The sequence below is a fragment of the Scyliorhinus torazame genome, chromosome 19 (genome assembly GCF_047496885.1).
Source record: "Scyliorhinus torazame isolate Kashiwa2021f chromosome 19, sScyTor2.1, whole genome shotgun sequence".
In the NCBI taxonomy this organism is placed as follows: Eukaryota; Metazoa; Chordata; class Chondrichthyes; order Carcharhiniformes; family Scyliorhinidae; genus Scyliorhinus; species Scyliorhinus torazame.
In genome coordinates this window covers 98668111-98695075 of record NC_092725.1, presented here as the reverse complement: position 1 = coordinate 98695075, position 26965 = coordinate 98668111, and the positions used below count along the sequence as shown (strand labels likewise).

General features: G+C 47.6%; 1 protein-coding gene across 3 annotated transcripts in view; it reads left to right on the top strand.

Annotated features, from left to right (window-relative positions):
- The window catches only part of cry1b (cryptochrome circadian regulator 1b), a 125569-nt gene extending 106379 nt beyond the window's left edge, over positions 1–19190 (top strand). For all 3 annotated transcript variants that reach the window (XM_072484894.1, XM_072484896.1, XM_072484895.1), the window contains exons 7-11: positions 1389–1540; positions 9150–9352; positions 14507–14602; positions 18271–18374; positions 18808–19190. In XM_072484894.1, coding sequence (XP_072340995.1) covers positions 1389–1540; positions 9150–9352; positions 14507–14602; positions 18271–18374 — 555 coding nt within the window. In that variant the 3' untranslated portion in view covers positions 18808–19190. The remainder of the gene's footprint in view (positions 1–1388; positions 1541–9149; positions 9353–14506; positions 14603–18270; positions 18375–18807) is intronic.
- Positions 19191–26965: the final 7775 nt, after the last annotated feature.

The window sequence follows — 26965 nt, the reverse complement described above, 5'->3', positions numbered from 1 at the left end:
AACCCAGTGCTTTGCCCATGTGTAATTATTCTTGTTATAACCGGCGAGGACACATGCAGGACTCACCCTTTCTTTCCCACTCCTCGATTGATAGTTACAGGGGTTTTGGGGGGAAATTCTATAGATGAAGCTGTTAATTTGGTGTCTGTACTTGGCCATTTACAGACATTGCAAAGAACTCAGTCTGACATGCTTTCTTGAGGCAATAACTTTTATTGATCTAAAAACCCACCCAAGTAAAGATATTTGAAAAGACATACCCATGTTCTGACCTTCACACCACTTCGTCACACTGTCTCACACACACACTTTAAAACTCAATGACAATTTATGAGCCCTTCACAGGTGTTTGTGGCTGAGGCATATTTTTTCTATGTTGGTCTTGAAATTCCAGTGGAGTTTTCCAATTTTTGGAGACAGTCTATTTTTAAATGTAATCTGTCTTTTCCAAAAGTCAATGTGATTATCCCTGAGGTTCCTTTACTAACCCAGCCATCACATCTGAATGGACCATTCTTGCCTGTGATGTGCTCGGAAGGACATCTAGAGAGCTATTGTCCCGGTGGACTTTCTGTCTCTGCCTGAAAGGCAGCTTTATAGAAATGCAAAATGGTGAGAGACAGAAAGGTTTCAGTTCAAGTAACTCTTGCCATCAGCATGTATGAAATTCCATAGGATGTTGTCTTGGCATGTCTTAACTGAAATCCACATTCGAAACTTCTAGAAGATTAGGTAGATTGGATATGCTAAATTGCCCCATAGTGTCCAAAAGGTTAGGTGGGGTTATGGGGATAGGGCGGCGATGGGCCTAGGTAGGGTGTGGGCCTAGGTAGGGTGCTCTTTCAGAGTGTCGGTACAGATTGATGGGCCGAACAGTCTCCTTTCTATGATTTCTAAGATGACCAACTTGTAATGCCTGACATTTCAGATGACTTATGGCAACCATCTTAAGTTTTTTATTATTATTATTATCTTGACTGATTTAAACACTCCCCCACTACTGCCAGATTGGCTCATGGGACAGAACAAGTTGTGGAAAATATTGGACTGAGAAACCAATTAAAGTGGTCTATGACCAAAACTGTGAAGAAGCATTCACTTTTTAAGAGTTTATAAGTCGGAAAACAGGGTTTGCTAAATGTTAATGTTTTGGAAGTTTCACAAAAGTTAGAATGAACAATTTTTGCTCTCCTTATGCAGAGCTTTAAATCTTAATGGGCAAGATGATTCTGTGGCTAAATCATCCATGTAAAACTCTCCCAGGAGTGCAAATTTTCAAACTTTACTCTTGGATTTAGGGTTTTTATCCCTGGTCAAAACATTTTGTTGCTGCTCCAAATTTAACTGGTCATTGAGAGAACACCTTGTCACACTTCTTGTTTCTGTAGGTATTTGAAGAATTATTACTAGACGCTGACTGGAGTGTAAATGCTGGAAGTTGGATGTGGCTGTCTTGCAGCTCCTTCTTCCAACAATTTTTCCATTGCTACTGTCCTGTGGGTTTCGGATGTAGAACTGACCCGAATGGAGATTATATCAGGTACTTAATGCATATCTGTGAGAAGGTAGAACAATATTTAAAGGATGTCATCTGCATTACATCCCAGTTTGCACAAACCCGGCTGTTCCTTAGCAAATATCCCCTGCCTGGCAATACCTTCTGCAATCTTCCCACCCAAACCCCTACAGTGGTTGTGTGGCCCTCATCAACAGGTTTGTCACACTTTGATCACTTTCAACATCTCTTCTCCCAGCTTCATCTCCTTCGAGTGTCTCCCCTCTAAAATACCAGCTATCACCCAGTTCTCTCCAAGATCAGGCCCGACTGAATGACTCCTTATTCTCAATCATAATTTCCACCTAAGCTTCTCTTTTCTCTCACTGCATTTCACTGCCTTCCTCTCCTCGCTACCTCTTTGCTTTATAATTTTTCCTACACCTATTCACAGTCAGTTCGTTGATTTTACTATCCCCTTGGCACTTCTACTCTTGTAAACTTATTTAAAAAAATATATATTTATTAAAGTTTTTTAACACAATTTTTCTCCCTTACAAACAATAACGCCCCCCCCCCTCGTAACAAAAAAAAACGAGAAATCGCGCAGAGCAAGATATATACATGGCAAAATGATATATTTACACAGCTTTGTACACTGGGCTCACCCGTACGTGCCAGTTTCCCCCACCCTTCATGTTATCTCTTGCTCATCCACCCTCCCAGGCAGTCCCCCTCCCCGTCCCCCCCCAGGACGTCCCTTCCACCCCCCCCCCTCCCCAAGATTGCTGCTGCTGCTGACCGACCTTCCTCTAACGCTCCGCGAGATAGTCTAGGAACGGTTGCCACTGTCTGTAGAACCCCTGTGCAGACCCTCTCAAGGCAAACTTAATTCTCTCCAACTTTATGAACCCAGCCATATCATTTATCCAGGCCTCCAGGCTGGGGGGCTTCGCCTCCTTCCACATTAGCAAGATCCTGCGACGGGCTACTAGGGACGCAAAGGCCAGAATGTCGGCCTCTTTCGCCTCCTGCACTCCCGGTTCGTCCACTACTCCAAATATTGCTAGCCCCCAGCTTGGCTTGACCCGGACTTTCACCACCTGAGATATTGCTCCCGCCACTCCTCTCAAGAACCCCTCCAGTGCCGGGCATGACCAAAACATATGTACATGGTTCGCCGGGCTCCCTGAGCACCTTCCACATCTGTCCTCTACCCCAAAGAACCTACTCAACCTCGCCCCCGTCAAGTACGCTCTGTGGGCCACCTTAAATTGTATCAGGCTGAGCCTGGCACACGAGGAGGAGGAATTAACCCTACCTAGGGCATCCGCCCACAGACCTTCCTCGATCTCCTCCCCCAGCTCCTCCTCCCATTTACCCTTCAACTCTTCTACCAGCGCTTCCCCCTCTTCTTTCAACTCCTGGTGTATTTCCGACACCTTGCCCTCCCCGACCCATACACTCGAGATCACCCTATCTTGAACATCTTGTGCCGGGAGCAACGGGAATTCCCTCACCTGTCGCCTCACAAAAGCCTTCACCTGCATATATCTAAAGGCATTTCCAGGGGCTAACTCGAACTTCTCCTCCAGTGCCCCTAGGCTCACAAACGTCCCGTCGATGAACAGGTCCCCCATTCTTCCAATCCCCGCCCGATGCCAGCTCTGGAACCCCCCATCCATCTTCCCTGGGACAAACCGGTGGTTACCCCTGATCGGGGACCACACCGACGCTCCCATTGCACCCCTGTGCCGTTTCCACTGGCCCCAGATCCTTAGCGTTGCCGCCACCACCGGGCTCGTGGTATACTTTGTCGGCGAGAGCGGCAGCGGTGCCGTCACCAACGCCCCCAGGCTCGTTCCTTTACAGGACGCCATCTCCATCCTCTTCCATGCCGCCCCCTCTCCCTCCATAACCCACTTGCGGATCATCACCACATTTGCTGCCCAGTAGTAGCTCCCCAGGTTTGGCCAACCCTCCTCGGTCCCTACTGCGTTCTAGGAACCCTCTCCTTACTCTCGGGGTCTTATTCGCCCACACAAACCCCATAATCCTCCTACCTACTCTCTTAAAAAAGTCCTTAGTGATCACGATGGGAAGGCACTGAAACACAAGCAAAAACCTCGGAAGGACCACCATTTTGACCGACTGCACTCTACCCGCCAGCGAGAGCGGTAACATGTCCCATCTTTTGAAATCCTCCTCCATTTGCTCCACCAACCTCGTCAGATTCAGTTTATGTAGGGTCCCCCAACTCCTGGCTATCTGGATCCCCAGATACCGAAAGCTCCCCTCCGCCCTCCTCAGAGGTAGGTACTTAGGGGGTTTCCACTCTTCCCTACATTGAGCTTATAGCCCGAAAACTCCCCAAACTCCCTTAGAGTCGGCATGACCTCGACCATCCCCTCCATTGGATCCGCCACGTACAGTAACAGGTCATCCGCATATAGCGACACCCGATGCTCTTCTCCCCCTCGGACCACCCCCCTCCATTTATTAGACTCCCTCAATGACATGGCCAATGGTTCGATCGCCAATGCGAACAACAGGGGGGACAGGGGGTACCCCTGCCTCGTCCCTCGGTACAGTCGAAAGTACTCCGACCTCCGCCGGTAAAGGAGCTTAACCCAACTGATAAACCCTCCCCCAACCCAAACCTACGCAGCACCTCCCAGAGGTACTCCCACTCTACTCGGTCAAAGGCCTTCTCCGCGTCCATAGCTGACACTATCTCCGCCTCTCCCTCCTCCAATGGCATCATTATCACGTATAAGAGCCGCCGCACATTGGTGTTTAGTTGCCTGCCCTTTACAAATCCCGTCTGGTCCTCATGGATTACCCCCGGGACACAGTCCTCGATCCTCGTAGCCAACACTTTTGCCAGCAACTTTGCATCCACATTGAGGAGCGAGATCGGCCTGTACGATCCACATTGCAGTGGGTCCTTGTCCTGCTTTAGGATCAAAGAAATTGTCGCTTCCGACATTGTCGGGGGCAGGGTCCCCTCCTCTCTTGCCTCATTAAAGGCCCTCACCAGTAGCGGGGCCAACAGGTCTGCGTGTTTCCTGTAGAACTCCACCGGGAATCCGTCCGGTCCCGGGGCCTTCCCCGCCTGCATGCTCCCCAAACCCTTGCTCAGCTCCTCCAACCCAATTGGTGCCCCCAAACCAGCCACCTCTTGCTCCTCCACCCTCGGGAATCTCAGCTGATCTAGGAATCGTCTCATCCCCTCTTCCCCCGCTGGGGGCTGGGATCTGTACAGCTCTTCATAAAAGGCCTTGAATACCTCGTTTATTTTCGTCGCACTCAGAACCGTGGCTTCCCTTCCATCTTTGACTCCCCCTATTTCCCTCGCTGCCATCCTCTTACGGAGCTGGTGTGCCAGCATCCGACTAGCCTTTTCCCCATACTCGTAGGTCGCCCCCTGCGCTTTCCTCCACTGTGCCTCCGCCTTCCCTGTGGTCAACAGGTCAAACTCCGTCTGGAGCCGTCGTCTTTCCCCAAGTAATCTTTCCTCCGGGGCCTCTGCGTATCTCCTGTCCACTCTCAAAATCTCCCCCACTAACCTCTCCCAATCCATACCCTCTGTCTTCTCCCTATGAGCCCTAATGGAAATGAGCTCTCCCCTGATCACCGCCTTCAACGCCTCCCATACCACCCCCACCCGCACCTCCCTGTTGTCGTTGGCCTCCAAGTACCTTTCGATACACCCCCTCACCTTTCCACACACCACCTCGTCCGCCAGCAGTCCCACATCCAGCCGCCACAACGGGCGTTGGTCCCTCTCCTCTCCCAGCTCCAGTTCCACCCAGTGCGGGGCATGGTCCGAAACGGCTATAGCCGAATACTCCGTCCCCTCCACCCTCGGGATGAGCTCCCTACCCAGAACAAAGAAACCTATCCGGGAGTAGGCTTTGTGTCCATGGGAGAAGAAAGAAAATTCCCTGGCCTGTGGCCTTGCAAACCGCCATGGGTCCACTCCCCCCATCTGATCCATAAACCCCCTAAGTGCCTTGGCCGCCGCCGGCCTCTTTCCAGTCCTTGATTTGGAGCGGTCCAGTGCTGGATCCAACACTGTATTGAAGTCCCCTCCCATTATCAGGCCTCCTATCTCCAGGTCCGGAATGCACCCCAACATGCGCTTCATGAATCCTGCATCATCCCAGTTCGGGGCGTATACGTTTACCAACACCACCCACGTCCCTTGCAGCCTACCGCTCACCATTACATATCGCCCTCCATTGTCCGCTACAATAGTCTTGGCCTCAAATGACACCCGCTTTCCCACCAATATTGCCACCCCTCTATTCTTCGCGTCCAGTCCCGAGTGGAATACCTGTCCTACCCATCGCTTTCTTAGCCTGACCTGGTCCACCACCTTCAGGTGTGTCTCTTGGAGCATGGCCACGTCCGCCTTCAGTCCCTTTAAGTGCGCGAACACTCGAGCCCTCTTCACCGGCCCATTCAGGCCCCTCACATTCCACGTTATCAGCCGGATTGGAGGGGCTCTCAACGCCCCCCCCCCCCCCCCCACGCCCCGCCGACTAGCCATCTCCTTTTCTGGGCCAGTCCCGTGTCCACGCCTCCCTCACCCTCCAGTCCCCAGAGGGGGGACCCCCCGTCCCGACCACCTCTTCTGTGTCCCATTCCCTTTCGGCCAGTGCAGCAGCAACCCCCCCCACCCCCCCCCCCCCCCCCAGCCTTCCCCCCCCCTCCCCTCCCCCCCGCTAGACCCCTGTCTAGCTTTTTTGCTCTTCCCATGTCACTCCCGTAAGTCAGCTGACGCCTGCTGACCCCGGCTTCCCCCTCCCCGCGTGGTAGTCTCCCAATCCACATGCATTCCTTCGTTCGCCTTCCCGCCTTTCCAAAGCCCACTCCGCCCCCTCTGGCGCAGCTCCTGTCACGGCCTTGTCTCTCTCCCCCAGCCCATGTAACATTTCCTGCGCGTGATTGACCCCCTATATACAACAACCATCACACATCAAACCCCAAAACATCCCCCCCACCCGCACAAACCCTCAGTTAGAGTCCAACTTTCCGACTTGTACAAAGGTCCACGCCTCGTCAAGCGTTTCGAAGTAATAGTGTTGGCCCTTGTATGTGACCCACAGTCGCGCTGGCTGCAGCATTCCGAATTTCACTTCTTTCCGGTACAACGCCGCTTTTGCCCGGTTGAAACCCGCTCTCCGCTTTGTAACCTTCGTGCTCCAGTCCGGGTATATTCGGATCTCTGCATTGTCCCACTTGCTGCTCCGCTCCTTCTTGGCCCATCTCAGGACTCACTCTCTGTCCGTGAACCGGCGGAACCTCACCACCATCGCCCTTGGCGGCTCATTTGCCTGGGGCTTCTTCGCCAGCACCCGATGTGCCCCGTCCAACTCCAGCGGCCTCGAAGGGGCCTTCATGCCCATCATCACCTCGAGCATCGTGCTCGCGTATGCCCCGGCATCAGCCCCCTCCACTCCCTCAGGGAGACCCAGGATTCGCAGATTCTTTCTCCTCGACCTGTTCTCCAGGTCTTCGAGTCTTCCCGCCCACCTCTGGTGTAGTGCCTCGTTCTGCTCCACTCTCACCGCCAGGCCCACAAGCTCGTCCTCATTCTGACTGACTCTTTTCTGTACCTCCTGGATCTTAGCTTCGTGGGCCTTCTGGGTGATCCCGAGTCCTTCAATTGCCGAAAGCATAGGCGCCAACAGCTCCTTGCGCATCTCCTCGCGCTGCTCCTCGAAGCAGCGCTTGATGAACCCCTGTAGCTCCCCTTTGCCCCTGGCCGCCGCCATTTTGTTTTCTTCCCCTCGCTTCTCCCGTTGCTCCAGTGCCGCTCCTTTGGCCGTTACACTTCTGGTCCGTTTTATAGAAGTTGTAGAGGGACCTCTCTCTTCCCTTCCCCACGGGCTGCGTCAAAAAAAAAAAAAAGTTCCGTTGGGGCTCCTCTAACGAGCCCGAAAGTCCGTGGTAGCGGGAGCTGCCGAATCGTGCGGCTTAGCTCCGCATAGCCGCAACCGGAAGTCGAGAGGGAATCCTTTTGGCAGTGTTCGCTTCACCAGTCTGCCCCAAAAAGTCTATGGAAACTCCTGAAAAAGGTCTGGGAGTCCGTTCCAGACGGGAGCTGCCGAATGCGCGACCTACTCCTCCATGGCCGCCACCGGAAGCCTCGTCCCTGCTTCTTCAATGGCCTTGGTAGATCTTTTCACAGTTGTTCCCTCTGCTGCTAGAATTCACCTTTGATAGAGTCAAGTCAGATTGCAGCTTTAAGCTTGCCCTTCCCTCGCCTGCATGCTGGAAGAGGCCCTGTTTATCCTGTTGCAGCCAAATCTTTTACTGTTTCTGCTGGGTCTGGTAGCCAAAAGACATAACATTCCTGGGGGACACTGTCAGGGGAATGCTGCAGTCTTCTTGCCACACCGGGAAATGTCAAACAAATGCCGTGGGGGCCCTGTAAAAGAGCCCAAAAGTCCGTTCCAAGCGGGAGCTACCGAAGATGCGACCTAACTCTGCATAGCCGCACCCGGAAGTCCTACTCTTGTAATCTTCATCATTGAAGTCAGGCATTTGTACTTTCCTCCTCTGCTTTCATTGTAATGGTGTCTACAGTGGTGGCTGATGTACCAATGGACCGAGTTTCAGTATCTCTTATGCCAACAAATATTCTACTATCTCTGATTAGTCTTTTTGTACTGTCATGTGAGGTTAAGATATGGATGTTTAAGCAATGTACCTTTAAGAAATGAGTGATGTCATAGAGTGGGTGGAGCTCAGGTCAGTTCAGCCGTTTTGCAGTTTGATTTTGCAGTTTGAAAAGTGCCTGGCTGGTTTTGATGAGAGCAGTTTAAAAGTGCCTGGCTGTTTTGCTGAGAGCAGTTTAAAAGTGCCTGGCTGTTTTGCTGTGAGCTGATTAAAAGGAGAAAGCCAGGTTGAGACAGCAGCTTGAGAAGTACTGGTTTGCCGTGAGTTGCTTGAAGGGAGAAAGCCAGTTGGAAAAAGCAGTTTGTGTGTGTCTGTGTGTTTCCAGAGAGTTTGCAGGAAGAAAGCAAGGTGCTGGAGCTGAAGGCAACCAAGCTAATATATCTCTGCCATTCTACAGAAAAAATATATATCCTTTAACCTGATGTGATACTGTTTAAAGGTGTTAAGTCTCTTGGAAGTTTGAAGGAACATTTTAAGGAGTTATTTACTGTTGCAATATTTTCTGAGTTATCTTTGAAGTAAGGGGTGTCAAGAGATCCAATGTTTATTTAAGATGTTAAGTGAGTTCATGGAATAAACAGTGTTTTGTGTTTAAAAACCCACATGTCCATAATTGTAATCCCACACCTAGGGAAAAAGCCGTGTGCTAGGAAAAGCAACAAATCCATTAAAGGGAGAGGTTGGTTGAACTCCATGATACATTTTGGGGTTCTGAAAACGCCTCACCCATACCAGTACCCTGAATACAACCCAACTTGCACCTAGTTAACTCATCTACAGGGAAGGTCAACCTAGAATGTTGTCATGTTCTTATATTTTACTAAATTAATTTTTAACATTCTATTTGAATTACTACTGTATATATTTTTTAAAGTTTTTATTTAGCGTGTACATTTTTAACATGGTATGTATGTTGTATGGTTGTTGGCATTCTTCTGAGTGTTTGTGCCTTTTTCATTTTCAGGCGATATCGTCCAGTTCTCCGAGACTTCCCTGCCAAATATATCCATGATCCCTGGAATGCTCCAGAGAGTGTCCAGAAAGCTGCAAAATGCATCGTTGGTGTTCATTATCCAAAACCCATGGTGAACCATGCCAAAGCTAGTCATCTGAATATTGAACGAATGAAGCAGATCTACCAACAGTTTTCCCGCTACAGAGGCCTGGGTGAGTGAGAAATAACTTTGCATAGTTTGATTTTTCTTTTCCTTAAAGGTATTAAGCAGTAGTTTAACCACCTGCACTATTTTTCCATGTTCATGCACAGAAATCTGTCTGTAGGCTGAGCAAGGACTGGAGAAGTTGTGGAAGAAAGCTTTGTAAAGGAGGGAATACAGTTGTACAGTTAAAGATGTGGGTTCATGGGACTTCTGGTGGCGGCATGTAGAAGAGCAGTTGAACATGACTGCCAGGGTACTTTGATTTTGGCCCTTTCGCCTGGTTTTCTGGGGAACTTCGATGGGATAAGAGCCCCATGTAAAAGGAATGCCCAAAAAGTACAAAACAAGGCAGAGACAAGTAAAGAATCGTCGTCAGACTTGAGAGCTTCCTTTGCTGAGAAAATGGCAGAGGCTCCAACTGAGATTTTGGCCACTCCACTAACGACTGGGGTGCTTACAGGCAGGCTGTCTGAAAATCTCGACAGAGCAATTGTAGGAACACTGTCCCAAATTCGTGTGGCCTTGGCAAACACGGACCAGATAGTAAAGGTGCAAGGAGGTGGCCCTTTTGAGGCAGAGTGGTCAGATCTCCTCCCTGAAAGCGGGGAGGCATGGGCGGCCGGTTACAACAAGGTGGTATGGGCCAAGGTGGGCAACCTGGCAAATCGTTCTAGAAGGCAGAACTTGAGAATCGTAGGGCTGCCAGAGGGTCAGGAAGGTCCGAATCCAACAAAATATATGTCGCAGATGTTTGAGAAGGCGTTGGGGAAGAGTGGAATGGAATCACCACCCAAATTGGATCGGGCCCACAGGTCGATCAGGCCACTGTGGGCGATCATTGTGCACTTTCATAGCTACCAAGAAAAGGAAAGTGTCCTACTATGGCGAAGTACCACCGGGACTATAAATGGGAGGGACATGCCATTAGGCTCTACTAAGATGTGAGAGCAGAGCTGGCCAAGAAGGTGCAGGATTCCACAAGGCCAAGGCCGCGTTGCACAGGAACAATGTTCGATTTGGTGTGATTATGCACTGCATGCCTCCGAGTAACTTACGAATCGAAATATTACTATTTTGATGCACTGGAGGAGGTGGCGGTGTTTGTGTAGAAGCATGGACATGGGTTGGGCTAAATGTGTACAATAATAATCTTTATTAGTGTCACAAGTAGGCTTGCATTAATACTGCCATGAAGTTACTGTGAAAATCGCTGAGTCGCCATACTCCGGCGCCTGTTCGGGTACACTGAGGGAGAATTCAGACTTGTGGGAGGAAAACGGAGCACCCGGAGGAAACCCACGCAGACACTGGGAGAACATGCAGACTCCGCACAGACAGTGACCCAAGACAGGAATCAAACCGGGACCATAGCACCGTGAAGCAACAGTGCTAACCACTTCTATAGCCCGGAGACAGGTTCTCCTTGGGTGGAGGACTTCAGTTCCCCCCCAGTGCTTCGGTTGAGTGACCTTATGGAGTTTTTGTATTTGGAGAAGATCAAATACATAATGAAGGGGTTGGCAGAAGGGTTCTACTCGAGATGGCAGCCTTTCATTTTCTATTTCTGGGAGCTGGTCACTGTCAGATGTTAGCGGGTGGGGGAGTGCGGGGGAGGCGGTGGTGGTGGTTCTGGTTAAATTTTTTCGTTTTTGGGGGTGGGATGAGGAGGAAGGATCAGTTTGGATTCATATTTATTCTGTGTTAAGATTTTACTGTGTTATAATGGAAAATCTTCTCAATTAAAGTATTTTAAAAAATGACACGTGTTCATTATTGCACGAGCAGTGAGTTTTGTCCAGTGATCAAGCTGTTTAAATTACCAGACAATATTAGCTCCCTTGTTTCTGCTTAGGTACTTTGAATACATTAACTTGAAGGCTCCTGTATCTTCTGACATTGAAATGTGTCAGCGTAATTTTATGCCAAACCCTCTCTGGTGTGGATTCATAGATGTTTACAACAGGTCCATGGTTTCCATGCCAGTCAACAAAGATCTGACTACATTAATCCATTTTCTAGCGCTTGGCCCATAGCCCTGGAGGTCGTGGCAACACAAGTGAGACGAGATAGTTCACTGAGGGTAGTCAGCTTCTACCTAATACCTTGAGGACAACTATCAGGCAAAGACCATCTGTAATTGGCATCATGCTGGATTTATATTATCCTCCTCTGAACATTCAACTGAAAAAAACAGCCAAATCTCATAGTAGTCTGGGGGCATATACGAATCCTAGGAGCGCGATCCAGTGGCCACGCAGTGCCTGAAAAGCAGTTCAACGCAGCGTGGCCGGTAAAAGCTGGGAGACCCCACTCCCGGGATCTACCCGGCTTGCAATGCGTTCCGAGATCCAACACAATCTCGCGAGATGTTGATCACTTGGCAAACCTGCATATTAGTCTCACTCTAATGTGCAGATTCCTGAGGTACCTGAGACTTTGAGATTCAACCCCTTCACCTCAGAGAACTCAGGCAAGCTCCGGTCAGCACTGGTCCCCACAAACGGGGACCAGACAGAATGGCACTCCTGGGACTCTCCCAGGGGATTGGAGGGCCCCACCTGCATGGCCTTATGGGCAGGGTGGTACTCTGGCACTAGTGCCACTGGGGCATCCTGGCAGTACCAGCCTGGCACCCTGGCAGCGCCACCTGGATCCAGTGCTGGCATTTTTTGCACACGTGCGATCAGGTGTGGTTTTTTGGGGGGTTGCGGGTATTCTCCCATAGTGTGTCTGAGCTTGGGGTGTCGGGTCGGAGGCCTCGGAGATCGGGATGCCATTTACAAATGGGGTCCCGATCTCTCGCTGCACTGGAGAGTTCCGGTGAGCAGAGCTCCCAGTGGACAAAACGAGGCTATGTGCCGCCCTGGCCCCGAGTTCCCCGCTGAGGCCCCTCATACAATGCTGCGAGTGCCGGGAACCACGCAGCTAAACACGCTCGCTATGGGACTTTGCTCCTGTTTAGTTAAATCAAGCCCTAGGATACTTGACATCACCCTGACATCACTCTGATCAGTGAAACCAAACTTCAAATATGATCATTGTTCAGCATTCTCAGTCGCCCTACCCCTCTATCAACTGAGTTTTTTAATGTTTGAAAATTGAATCTTGCTTCGTCACCACTAATGGCAACTTGTTTTGGTCCTACATAAATTAGTGCACTCCTTTCAAACCTCTTAACGCCTATTCTTAAGTGCATGTTAGAATCACTCAATCAGCTCACTGGGTTCGATCTAGCCATTCATTGTTCAACAGCCCTACTTGATTTTTGTTAAGATATTGTTAGGATGATGGCCTTTCATATTGACTAAATATATTGACTATATACTGACTATCTGCAGGCACGTCTTTTTGACAGTGTTAGGAAAGGTAGCTTCTAAGCAATAGCCATAAATTGGGTAATATAACCTTGCTACTGTCATCTCTTGATTGGAAAGTCCCTCTTCCTAATCTGCACTGCTTTTTGGACCGCTTTTAAAATGGGGATATTCATTGGCAATATCTTTAGAAGCAGTCTATATTTCTTGGCTTTGATTTGTGGCTGGATTTGATCTTCCCATGCAAATCCCTTCACCCTGACTATTATCATGTCAGTCTCAAGTACATGTGTAGATACCAAATAAAGAAATAGATTAATAACCTTTTTATCATTCACTAGGAAGCATGCTCTGCACATTGTGTTTCACTCTTCAAACATGTGGGGACTTAAGGGGCCAACTTCTCTTCCATAACAAATGGCAGGATTTTTATATCACACAACAACAGGAATGCCACATCAAGAGATTCTTACTCATCCTCAAGTCCAAATATCCTGAAGGGAGATTGTCCGTTTAGCAATTTATAGAAATGCAATCTTTCCCAGTCGCAGTTTGATATGGAGCATGTTTTCTCATGTAGAATTGTGGCCATCTAGGATGGCCACTTCCAATACGAAACATGGATGGTCGCAAAGCATATCTGGAAAAATGGACAATGCAAGGTTCAGGCAGGCTCAGAGCCTGAATGTATATTTGTGAACGAAGAATCCAGACAGCATTGAAACCCCCAACCGATTAGCATTTTGATGGCCCATCTCCATAAAACAAAAGACTGATACTTGAGCAACCGATACAATCCCAGACATTTCAGCACCACTCCCTGTACTCAGGAAGCATCAACAACAGGGTCAATGACCGCTTAGGACACGCCCGGCCATCAAGGCACCCGCCCCTTTATTGGCTCAAATCAAAACCACTGATCAAGAATTACCCAATTAATGGGGTCCAAACTAAAGGACTGCCCAAAAGAGTGTGAAACTCCCCAAGGATAAAGAGAGAGAACGCCATGTGTTCGGCCTCTCTTGGACCTGGCGCCCCGGCAATGTCTACTTCCAATTGCAGCACCACCAGAAGCAAGTTCAAGTTCAACGCCCGCTACCAGACGGATGAGCCGAGCTGAGCAGCAGTTACTGCGACAGACCCGATAGATCCAGATCCGAACAAAGGCCACTGTTCCTCTGACCTAAGTCGGGTGCCTGAAGTTAAGTACAGGTTGTCATAGTTGATAGGTGTAGTTTAACTAGTAGTGTCTATGTTGCATGATTAATTGTGTGTGTAAATAAAGTACCCTTGACCTTGAACTAACTAACTGGTGTTTGGCTCTTTGATTGATATCTGGTTGAACCTTATGGTGGTATCATTTGATACCTGGTGACTTTGAGCAATATAAATTGATATCCAAAGAAAGAAGGGCAACCTTATTGATTGCCATATTTATAGCAGGTAAAAATGGCAACAGAATGAAGATATCCCCACAAGGTGGAGCATTTTAAATATATTAGGATTTAGAATAAAGTATAAAGATAGTGATTACCTGTATTAAGAGGACACATTTTTAGTCTTGCATTTCTGTTTTAACAATGTCCAGAGGGAGCCTTCAATAGAAATATACCATTTTTGTTTTCTGTTGATTAACAGGAGAGGTTACATAAAATATACAGAACAGAAACAGACTGGTGTTTATGCTATACGCAGGTAATATGCTGTATTGAATGAAATGGCAGCCTGTATTTCAAGTGGAATGCAAGTCACAGAAAACATTGCCTTCACTCTTGTTTAATGTTTCATATTATACAGAAATTAAATAAATGGACAACTTTATTAGTGAAAGTTTACCTTGTTTTTAGGTCTTCTCGCGTCAGTGCCTTCTAACCCCAATGCAAGTGGAGGAGCTATGGGATATTCTCCAGGAGAGATCTCACATGGATTCAGGAGCATAACAGGTAGATGGCCCAGCTCAAAGGTGGTTGATGTTGTTTCCTGAGTGGGGAGGCAGTTGTGGAGGGGGATGTGGGGAAGCTCCAGTTTTACAAGTGAAGGATATTATCATTTATAATACAGAACTTGAATATTGCTGAGAAGGCTTTTCATCTTGCACTCAACAGGACAATTTGCAAGAATACCAATATCAGGGCAAACAACATATTTCTACTGTAAGAGAAGAGTGTTGACTGGTTGGCAAGTGGACTTTGATTAGCAGAAGTGTTGCAATGAGGAATGCACCAGTTGATAGTGAATAATTGTCTTGATATGTGCAAGACGAAAAGCTTTGACAATAAATGTCTAGTTTTTCAGCAATACTCAAATGGAAGCATGTTCTTTTGGTTCCCTCTTCCATCGCGTAAACATGTATAATTTGTTGTACAGAAAAGTAAATAGAATTACCGACTTGCATTTTTCAGTTGCTTTCCAATTACATGTCAAATTGGCTTATAATCATTAAGAAAATTATTTAAGAGTAAAGAGGGGACATAGTAATGTCACTGGACTTGTAGGCTCCAGCTAATGATAATGAATACAAATCCCACCACAACAGCTGGCGGAATTTAAATCTGGATTGGAGAGCTAACCCCCGTAAACCAAAGAATCCCTACAGTGCAGAACGTGACCATTCAACCCATCAAGTCTACACTGACCCTCCGAAAAAACAATCTACATTAGACCCACTCCCCTGTGCATGGATCATGGCCAATCAACCTAGCCTACACATCTTTAGATTGCGGGAAGAAAGCGGAGCACCTGGAAGAATCCCACGCAGATGCAGGGAAAACATGAAAACTCCACACAGCCACCCAAAGCCAGAATCAAACCAGGGTCCCTGGCGCCGTGAGGCAGCAGTGCTAACCACCATGCTGCCCCAGTAAGGGTGATCATGAAACTATCATTGATTATCATAAAGACCCAGCTTATTCACTGATGTCCTTTTTAAGGAAGGAAATCTGTCATCCTTACCTGATCTGGCCTTCATGTGACTTCAGGTGCACAGCAATGTGGTTGCTTTTTAACTGCCCTCTGAAATGGGCCAGCAAGCCACTCAGTTCAAGGGCAATTTTTTTTAAAATTTAGAGTACCCATTTCATTCTTTTACCAACTAAGGGGTAATTAACATGGCAAATCCTACCCTGAACATCTTTTAGTTGTGGGGGTGAGACCCATGTAGACAAGGGGAGAATGTGCAAACTCCACACAGACAGTGACCCAGGGCCGGGATCGAACCCGGGTCATCGATGCCATGAGGCAGCAGTGCTAACCACTGAGCCACCCTGCTGCCCCAGTAAGAGCAATTAGGAATGGGCATCAAATCATAGAATCATAGAATTTACAGTGCAGAAGGAGGCCATTCAGCCCATTGAGTCCTTGGAAAGAGCACCCCACTTAAGCCCATGCCTCCACCCTATCCCCTTAACCCCGTAACTCAGTAACACCACCCAAATGTTGACTTTGCCAGAAATGCCCACATCCTACAAAAGAATAAAGAACAATCTTTTACCAGCCTTTAGAACTTGATTAATATTAAGTGAGGAGGACATGTCTTCAATATGTTTTTGCTAAACTAATAATGCATTTTAATGTCGTTGTTGAATTTATGGTAACTGGTTTGACTTTGCAATTTAGAAAAAAATAGTGTTGGAAAAAACAACTAACCTTAACACAATTAAACATCCTAAGATGCTTCACAGATGCATTATAAAACCAAAATACAGAAAACAATATTCGGGTAGGTGACTAACTGTTTGGTCAAAGACGTATCTTTTAAGGAGTGTCCTAAAGAAGATATAGAGAGGTATAGGGAGGGAATTCCAGAGCTTAGGGCCTTGGCAACCAAAGGCCCAGCCACCAACAGTGAAGTGGTAACATAGACAGTGGTAAGGGTTTCGGCAACAAGAGGAGGGAAGGAGACGAGTGATGGTACATAGATGGAAATAGGTTTAAAAAAAGTGAGAAAAGTAACGTGGAAGGGTTCTTAAATTGTTTTGCTAGTTATGCTGGGATAATGCAGATAATTGGGAGACCAATGTAATTAACAAATAGTATGCAACTTCATACCTGTTTGAAATACATTTGGTCCACATTCTCATCTCTCCTTGTTACCTACCACTTCAGATTTGTCCCATCCCAAATTTCTCCCTAAAATACCTCTCGCCTTTTCTCCGATGTTGCATAAAACAAATTCATTTGTTGTGATTTTGATCTTAATTTCTGATGCCCTTATGTTCTCTTTTGAATTCATCACCCTCTTGTCCTCTCTAAGCCCTTACAAATAGGCTTACATTAACACTGCAATGAAGTTGCTGTGAAAATTCCCGAGTTACGGCACTCCAGCGCCTGTTCGGGTACACTGAGGGAGAATTCAGCATGTCCTATTCATCTAACAAGCACGTCTTTTGGGACTTGTGGGAGGAAACCGGAGGAAACACAGGCAGATGCGGAGAGAACATGCAGACTCCACACAGGCAGTGACCCAAGCAGAGAATCGAACCCGGGTCTCTGGCGCTGTGAAGTAACAGTGTTAACCACTGTCATACCGTGCCGCCCATTGCTTAAGGTTATCCACAAGTTTATTTGTAACCTATTTGAAACTTTTTTTTTTAAAGGATTCACAAAAAGATAATCTATCTAAAAATATATCCAGTAAACTTTCTGTAGCTAGATCAATGTTTTCTGATTTAGGCTCATTTAAACATTCACTCGCCCAATACATCTGGTGTCCGGGATTCACTCGTCCTCACCAGTGAGATGTCAATCGGGTGCCATTTGGTACTGGTTCACAAAGTCGTGAACCAGTGGTGATGGTCTATCTGGAGGTCCTGGAGAGATCGGGGCTGCCTTTAGAAATGGTGCTCCAATCCACAAGTAGACTTCCTGCACTGGTAAAGAGTGGCCTCACTGGGTGTTCCTCCCTGAGGCCCCAAGAAAACGTCAAGTGTCGTTGAATAGAGTGGTCTTTCTCAGTGCTGCAGGTGCTGAGGAACACCCTGCTAAATGTGCCGTTAAGTAGACTTTAATATTGCACTCTATGCCTAAGTCCTGGGTCACTATACAACTGACGCCCCCAGCTTCGACTCCCATATCCCGAGTCTCTTTTCCCACAACCTGACCCTGCCATCCTACCCAACTGGTGTCTATTTCCCTCATATACATTCATTAACACAATGAAAAGCTTTTTAAATGTCCCAGAGGTTTTCATGTTAGTGAATGAAAAATATAATGGCTATAGAAAGGGGGCTGTCCCTTATGATTCTGCCTGAAGAAGGATTCCCAGAACAGGTATGCTCTGCACTTCTGAAAGGGCCTCGTTTGGAAGTCCATGCTCGAAATGCAGGGTTCTAGTGCTATGTTAAAAAGAAAAGGCGCAAGTGGCATTGCTCTGAAAATCCGGCTTAGCGTAATGTAAATTAAAATAATACATTGTGCGTCAGCTGATCAGTCTGCAGGTTGCATTAAAAAATGAACATGAACAAGGGCACAGTATCTGTGATTTTTACACAGGGAGATTTACAGCTTGTTAGTATTTATTTGATAAAAGTACAAGCAAGATACTGAAGAGATATTCTGTACATTTAAAATAAGCTTGATTTTAACATGAGTTACTCTGAGTTTTGTATTTCAGGGAGGAGTTGCTTGGGCAACAGCCCAAGCTCTGGAAAACAGCCCAGTCCTAGGAAAGAAATGCCAGGAATAGGGCCTAAAGCTCAGAGGCAGAGCAATGAATAGGTAAGGACATATAGACAGGCACCTTACGAGTCCTTTCAGATACATGCACGGATATTACGACAAGAGAGAGGCTGTTGCCTTCCATGCCAACACATGACGTTTAATCATACTTGCCCAGCCTGTTCCCATATCCCTTCATCCGTCTACCTAATGCAATGTAAGTTTTGACTTGGATGAATGGGATTAAGTGAGACTCTGCTTCCTATCAGTTTGGTGCAAAGTCAAGGAAAGCAGTGAAAATGGAATGCACTTTTGGATCTTCATTTATTGAAATTGACTGCAACTGATAAGTTTTTAAAAAATCGAAATATGTTATGGTGGAAAGAATTAAAGTGTTGGATTTAATATTTTAGAAATTATTTTCAGATATCTTACAGAACAAATACAGTAGTTGGCCACAGCACACTGCTAAATTCCACCTTTTCTTTTCCAGCACATTTGAACTAAGGGGGAAAAGGATACCATCAAAAGAATTACAATTGGAAAAGATTCCAGTGCAGATTGAACAACCTCAACGTTTATTTTTTAGAAAATGATTGATCTGAATCATGGAGAGGAAAGAATGAGAAATGCATTTTGTAAATGATTGTTAGAAATGTTTTCACATGTTTAGTAAAGATGATGTTGAAAGTTTGGAGTGAAAGGTCATTAAAATCTCCTGTAAATAATTAATTTGAATTTCCTAAGTTAAATCCTGTAAATTATTGATACCATGTTTAGTTTTAGACATCTATTTTTATAATATTCCATCCACATACAAAATTTAATGCTAAACATTTAAATATTGTAAATAAAATGTGCAGATGCTGCGAGTTGTGTAACTGGTTGTGCCATCATTATTTGGGCATCTGCCTTTGTCCCTTTCATATCTCACAGTTCCTCCTTCCTGTCCCCTTTCAATCAGACCCAAGTGTAAGCTTGGACAAAAATATATGTAAAAATAATATGTGGACCCGAGACTTCCGGTAACGGCCATGGTGTGAGCGGTCGCACTTTTGGTGGCTCCCACTCGTGGTGGACGTTTTGGACCTTTCCCCCAGCTAACGGCGGAGCCGAGTGATTGTAAAATGTGCAGGAAGGGTGGAAGAAGAGAGTATCCCACCAGTGTATGGATTCATGGACCAGAAGTGGTCGAAAAACGAGGGAACAATTATTGAAAGCTCGAGTGGAGCCTGCGACACAAGGGAAGATGGATCAGCTCGTGAGCTTCCTCTATGAGAAATTTGCCCAGCGGAGGAAGGAGAACTTGGAGGACTTGGCCAGTGTGGTGGATTCGATAAAGGCGGAGATCAACCGAATGAAGATGAGATTAGAGGCCCAGGGCCAGGTGATCCAGAAGGTGGAGGAGGCAATGGGGGAACACGAGCAGCTCACCTTGCTGGCTGTGGAGATGGAGTTGATGCGAGATCAACAAAGGAGGCTGCAGGAGAAGGTGGATGATCTGGAGAATAGATTGCGCAGGCAGAACGTTAGGGTCATCGGCCTGCCAGAGGGCAGTGAGGGGGCGGACGGCGGCGCATATGTGGTGCGGATGTTCGAGAAGCTGCTGGGTGAAGGGGCATATGCTTGGTCCCTGGAGGTGGATCGGGTGCCAATGGCGCTAATGAGGAAGCCGCAAGGCAACGAGACGTGGAGGGTGATGGTGATGCGATTGCATTGGTTCTTGGATAAGGAATGGATTTTGAGGTGGGCCGGCAGACGAGGCGCTGTACTTGGGAAGGCAGCGAGCTGCGCGTCTATCAGGACCTGGGTGTGGAGCTGGCCAAAAGGAGGGCGAGCTTCAATAAGGTGAAGTCGACCCTCTTCAAGAAGGGGTTGAAGTTCGGCATGTTATACCCAGCATGTTTGCGGGTAACATATGAAGTCCAGGAACTCTCTTTTGGGTCGCCAGAGGAGGCAATGGAATTTATTAGAGACAATGGACTGGCAGGAGAAGGAGGACATTGAACTCTGGAGGAGATGTTCCTATTTTGTATTTTGGTTTTCTTCTGGTTTGTATGAACCACTTTTGCACTGTATTTGGGGCCTTTGCTCTGTTTTGGGTTTGTTTCATTCTTTCATGCCCCCCCAACCAGGCTGATAACATGGAATGTGAGAGGGCCAGTGTGCTCACACATTTGAAAAGCTTAAAGGCGGACATGGCAATGATATAGGAGACACACCTGAGGGTGGTGGATTAGACTAGGCTGAGGAAGGGGTGGGTAGAGCAGTTCTTTCATTCAGGACTAGACTCTAAAACAAGGGGGGTGGCGATTCTGATTAACGTCCGGGTGGTGTTTAAAGTGAGAAGGATAGTGGCGGACTCGGGGGCAGATACGTTATGGTGAGTGGGAAGTTGAAGGGGATACCAGTGGTGCTGGTGAACATATATGCACCAAATTGGGACGACGTAGAGTTCATGAGGCAGATATTGGCAAAGATCCCTGATCTGGACGAGCACCGACTGATTATGGGATGGAGGGGGGACACTTTAATACGGTCCAAGGCTGGATCGGTCAAGTTCAAGGACAATGAGAGTGACGGCGGCTGCGAAGGAACTAAAGAGGTTATGGAACAGGTGGGGGGTGGATCCGTCAAGGTTTGGCTGTCCGAGAGCGAAAGATTACTCTTTTTCTTTTCCCCCCCCATGTACACAAAGTGTACTCCGAATTGCCAACACCCGCACTGGAGGTTAGATGTAGGGCTATTAACGGAGGAGGAGGTGTGTGTGCGGGTGAGGGAGGCCATTCGGAGGTATGTGGAGATAAACGATACGGGGGAGGTTTCGGCAGCTATGGTATGGGAGGAGATGAAGGCAATGGTGAGAGGAGTTTATCTCGATATGGCCACACTGGGAGAAGGCGGAGCAGACGGAGATGGATTCGTTAGTGAGGGAGATTCTCCAGGTAGCCTGGAGGTACTCGGAGGGCCCGGAGGCGGGGTTGTTGAACACAGAACAAAGAAAAGTACAGCACAGGAACAGGCCCTCTAGCCCTCTAAACATGCGCCCACCATGCTGCCTGTCTAAACTTAAAACTTCTACACTTCCGGGGTCCGTAACCCTCTATTCCCATCCTATTCATGTATTTGTCAAGATGCCCCTTAAACGTCATTATCGTCCCTTCTTCCACCAACCTCTCCGACAGCGAGTTCCAGGTACCCACTACCTTCTGTGTAAAAAAAACAAAACTGGCCTCGTACATCTCCTCTAAACCTTGCCCCTCACACCTTAAACCTATGTCCCCTAGTAATTGACCCCTCTACCCTGGGAAAAAGTCTCTGACTATGCACTCTGTCTATGCCCCTCATAATTTTGTAGACCTCTATCAGGTCACTCCTCACATCCTTCGTTTGTTCCAGTGAGAACAAACCAAGTTTATTCAACCTCTCCTCATGCCCTCCATACCAGGCAACATCCTGGTATATCTCTTTTGCACTCTCTCCAAAGCCTCCATCTCCTTCTGGTAGTGTGGCGACCAGAATTGAACACTGTACCTCAAGTGTGGCCTAACTAAGGTTCTATACAGCTGCAACATGACTTGCCAATTTTTATACTCAATGCCCCGGCCAAGCCAATGAAGGCAAGCATGCCGTATGCCTTCTTGACTACCTTCTCCACCTGTGTTGCCCCTTTCAGTGACCTGTGGACCTGTACACCTAGATCGCTCTGACTGTCAATACTCTTGAGGGTTCTACAATTCATTGTATATTCCCTACCTGCATTAGACCTTCCAAAATGCATTACCTCTCATTTGTCTGGAACAATGCGGGTCGCACAGGCCAATTTCCCTTCTAAATGTAGTTGCCAAGCTACTGCCCAAGATCTTGGTCTCGAGAATAGAGGATTGTGTGCCTGGGGTGATAAGGGAGGACCAGATGGTGTTTGTGAAAGGGAGGCATTTAGCAGCAAACATTAAAAGGCTGCTAAATGTGTTTACAATGCCCTCCGAGGGAAGGGAGGTGGAGGTGATGGTCGTCATGGATGCGTAGAAGGCCTTTGACCGGGTGGAGTGGGAATACTTATGGGACGTCCTGGGGCAGTTTGGGTTTGGGCAGGATTTTGTGGACTGGTGGCGAGCGTGCGGACACACCGAGTGGCTAGGATCATTTTAGGCTGCACTGGGGGACGAGATAGGGATGTCCTCTCTCCCCACTGCTGTTTGCCTTGGCCATAGAGCCACTGGCAATGGCACAGAGAGCGTCAGAGGACTGGCAGCAGATAGTACAGGGGAAGTGGAGCACAGGGTCTCGTCAAATGTGGACAATCTACTTTTGTATATTTCTGACCTACTGGGAGGGGGGATTGGAGAGATTATCGGGATCCTAGCAGAATTCGGCCGATTTTCAGAGTACAAATTGAATATGGCCAAGAGCGAGGTCTTTGCGATTCAGGCGAGGGTACAGGAGAGGAGATTGGAGGGGATGTCGTTCAAGATGGGGTGGGAAGGACATTTTGGTATTTGGGTATCCAGGTAATGCGGGAGTGGGAACAACTACCCAGTTCAATCTGGGTTGGTTGGTGGAGCAGATAAAGGCTGACTTTAGAAGGTGGTATATGCTCCCATTGTCACTGGCGGGGAGGTGCAGAGGGTAGAAATGACAGTTCTCCCAAGGGTTTTGGTTGTATTTCAGTGCCTGCTTATTTTAATCCCCAAGGCTTTCTTTAAGAGGGTGGCATGCGGTGATCTCTGGGTTTGTGTGGGCGGGTAAGACCCCGCGGGTAAAGAAGGCGCTGCTGGAGTGGGGTCGAGGGGAGGGGGGCTGGCCCTACCGAATTTCAGGGACTACTACTGGGCAGCGAACATAGCAATGGTTAGGAAGTGAGTAATTGGGGTGGGAGCGGGTGGAAACAACCTCATGTAGGGGCACTGGTAACTGCACCTCTGCCGTTCTCGACGGCTCGGTACTCCACAAGCCCGGTGGTAGTGGCAGCTTTGAGGGTGTGGGAACAGTGATGGAGGCACATAAGAACATAAGAACTAGGAGTAGGCCATCTGGCCCCTCGAGCCTGCTCCACCATTCAATGAGATCATGGTTGATCTTTTGTGGACTCAGCTCCACTTTCCGGCCCGAACACCATAACCTTTAATCCCTTTATTCTTCAAAAAACTATCTATCTTTATCTTAAAAACATTTAATGAAGGAGCCTCTACTGCTTCACTGGGCAAGGAATTCCATAGATTCACAACCCTTTGGGTGAAGAAGTTCCTCCTAAACTCAGTCCTAAATCGACTTCCCCTTATTTTGAGGCTATGCCCCCGAGTTCTGCTTTCACCCGCCAATTGAAACAACCTGCCCGCATCTGTCCTGTCCATTCCCTTCATAATCTTATATGTTTCTATAAGATCCCCCCTCATCCTTCTGAATTCCAACAAGTACAGTCCCAGTCTACTCAACCTCTCCTCGTAATCCAACCCCTTCAGCTCTGGGATTAACCTAGTGAATCTCCTCTGCACACCCTCCAGTGCCAGTACGTCCTTTCTCAAGTAAGGAGACCAAAACTGAACACAATACTCCAGGTGTGGCCTCACTAACACCTTATATAATTGCAGCATAACCTCCCTAGTCTTAAACTCCATCCCTCTAGCAATGAAGGACAAAATTCCATTTGCCTTCTTAATCACCTGTTGCACCTGAAAACCAACATTTTGCGACTCATGCACTAGCACACCCAGGTCTCCCTGCACAGCAGCTTGTTTTAATATTTTATCATTTAAATAATAATCCCTTTTGCTGTTATTCCTACCAAAATGGATAACCTCACATTTGTCAACATTGTATTCCATCTGCCAGACCCAAGCCCATTCACTTAGCCTATCCAAATCCATCTGTAGACTTCCAGTATCCTCTGCACTTTTTGCTTTACCACTTATCTTCGTGTCATCTGCAAACTTGGACACATTGCCCTTGGTCCCCAACTCCAAATCATCTATGTAAATTGTGAACAGTTGTGGGCCCAACACTGATCCTTGAGGGACACCACTAGCCACTGATTGCCAACCTGTTCTGTGCTGTACTGTTCTATGTTCAGAGAAACACCCATTAATCCCCACTCTTTGCTTTCTATTAATTAACCAATCCTCTATCCATGCTACTACTTTCCCCTTAATGCCATGCATCTTTATCTGATGCAGCAACCTTTTGTGTGGCACCTTGTCAAAGGCTTTCTGGAAATCCAGATATACCACATCCATTGGCTCCCCGTTATCTACTGCACTGTTAATGTCCTCACAAAATTCCACTAAATTAGTTAGGCACAACCTGCCCTTTATGAACCCATGCTGCGTCTGCCCAATGGGACAATTTCCATCCAGATGCCTCGCTATTTCTTCCTTGATGATAGATTCCAGCATCTTCCCTACTACCGAAGTTAAGCTCACTGGCCTATAATTACCCGCTTTCTGCCTACCTCCTTTTTTAAACAGTGGTGTCACGTTTGCTAATTTCCAATCCGCTGGGACCACCCCAGAGTCTAGTGAATTTTGGTAAATTATCACTAGTGCATTTGCAATTTCCCTAGCCATCTCTTTTAGCACTCTGGGATGCATTCCATCAGGTCCAGGAGACTTGTCTACCTTTAGCCCCATTAGCTTGCCCATCACTAACTCCTTGGTGATAACAATCCTCTCAAGGTCCTCACCTGTCATAGCTTCATTTCCATCAGTCACTGGCATGTTATTTGTGTCTTCCACTGTGAAGACCGACCCAAAAAACCTGTTCAGTTCCTCAGCCATTTCCTCATCTCCCATTATGAAATCTCCCTTCTCATCCTCTAAAGGACCAATATTTACCTTAGCCACTCTTTTTTGTTTTATATATTTGTAGAAACTTTTACTATCTGCTTACTATCTACTATCCACATGGGAGTGGAGTGGGCGTCGGAATGGACACTTATTTGTGGCAACCACCGTTTTGCACCGCGGGGGTTGGATGGGGGGGGGGTGTTTCGGAGGTGGCAGCGAGCTGGGACCGAGCGGTTTTGGGACCTGTTTATTGATGGCAGCTTTCTGTGCTTGGAGGATTTGGAGGAGGAGTGAGCTTCCTGATGGAAATGGGCTCCGATACCTGCAGGCAAGGGACTTTGCGCAGAGGCAGGTCTCGAACTTTCCGCATCTGCCGCCCATGGGGTCCAGGACAAGGTAGTGTCAAAAACGGGAGTGTAGGAGGGGAAGTGAAGCGAACGTGGGATGACGAACTGGGCAAAGAGTTAGAGGCGGGGTTGTGGGAGGATGCCCTGAGCAGATTCAACACATTGTGTGCCAGGCTTAGCCTGATACAATTCAAGGTGGTCCACGAGGCGCGTATGACTGTGGCCCATATGAGCAGGTTCTTTGAAGGGGTGGAAGTTAGGCGTAGGCGGGAGGGCCCGCAAATCATGTCCACATTTTTTGGGCATGTCCGAAGCTTGGGGGATTTTGGCAAGGATTTGCCGATGTTATGTTAACGGTATTGAAGGCATGGGTGGTCCCAAGTCCAGAGGTGGCAACTTTTGGTGTGGCAGAATACCCGGGGGTCCAGGGGGCTAGAGAGGCTGATGTTGTGGCCTTTGCCCCATGGTAGCCCAGAGACGGATCTTATTGGCATGGAGGGACTCGGAACCCCTGAAATCAGGAGTATGGGTCAGTGACATGGCCGGGTTTCTCTGGCTTGAGAAGGTGGTTCGCCATGAGGGAATCGTTGTTAGGGTTCGCCCGGAGGTGGCAGCCATTTATCGACTTCTTTGGGGAAAATTAAGCAGTCAACAGAGATAAGGGGAGGGGGGGGGGCGGGTAAAGAGAAAGAGGGAGGCATGGGGGGCTGGTTGAGGTGGGAAATAGTTAGTGGGAAAGGGGGATTGGGGAACTGTATGTAAGCCATGTTGGCTGCGTTTAGTTGTTGGTTGGATGGGTGTTATTTGTCATTGTTTCCTCTTGAGAATTGTTAAAATTATGTATACCTTAATAAAATCTTTTCAAAACCAAATAATGAGTGGACCCTCAAACAGTTATAAGTACTCGCACTAAACGTACTCTACAAGGGCTGGATTTTTAACTTCCGCCAAAGGCTGGAACAGAGGCAGTGGGGAATTTCCATCTCTGCCTCCAACGACATGTCTTTAATGCGGTCCATTAATTCAGGGTCCATTAAGTCCTGTTTTTAGACGCTGACTGAAATTTTCCAATTGATCTGCAGGTCCCTGAGGTGGAGGGAGGGAGACGAGTGTCATAACAGCAGCTGGCCAGTGGTAAACCTGAGTTGGAAGGGGGTATCACACCTAACAGGCTCAGATGCCCCCTGGGTCTGCCTGTGGGCAGCTGGAATGGCAGGGTGACCCGTGGAAGAGGTTTGTTCCCAAAAATGTTGACCTGGCTGCAGGGCTTAATTTTTATTCCAAATTTTTTAAAGTTGTAGAGTGAACACCTCCATTTTGAAGGTCTTCTCCTCACTTATATGCCGTGGTATCCTGCTGCTGCTTCCTGACTGAAAGACCCCCTATTGGGCCCCCAGATTCAGGAGTCCACCAGTTGTGCTTAATTGGATAGTGTCATGTGAGAGTACCCATTGAGAAATGGGTGTTTAAGAAATATACCTTTGAGAAACGGAGCTGCTCACTTCCGGTTGTGGCTATGCTG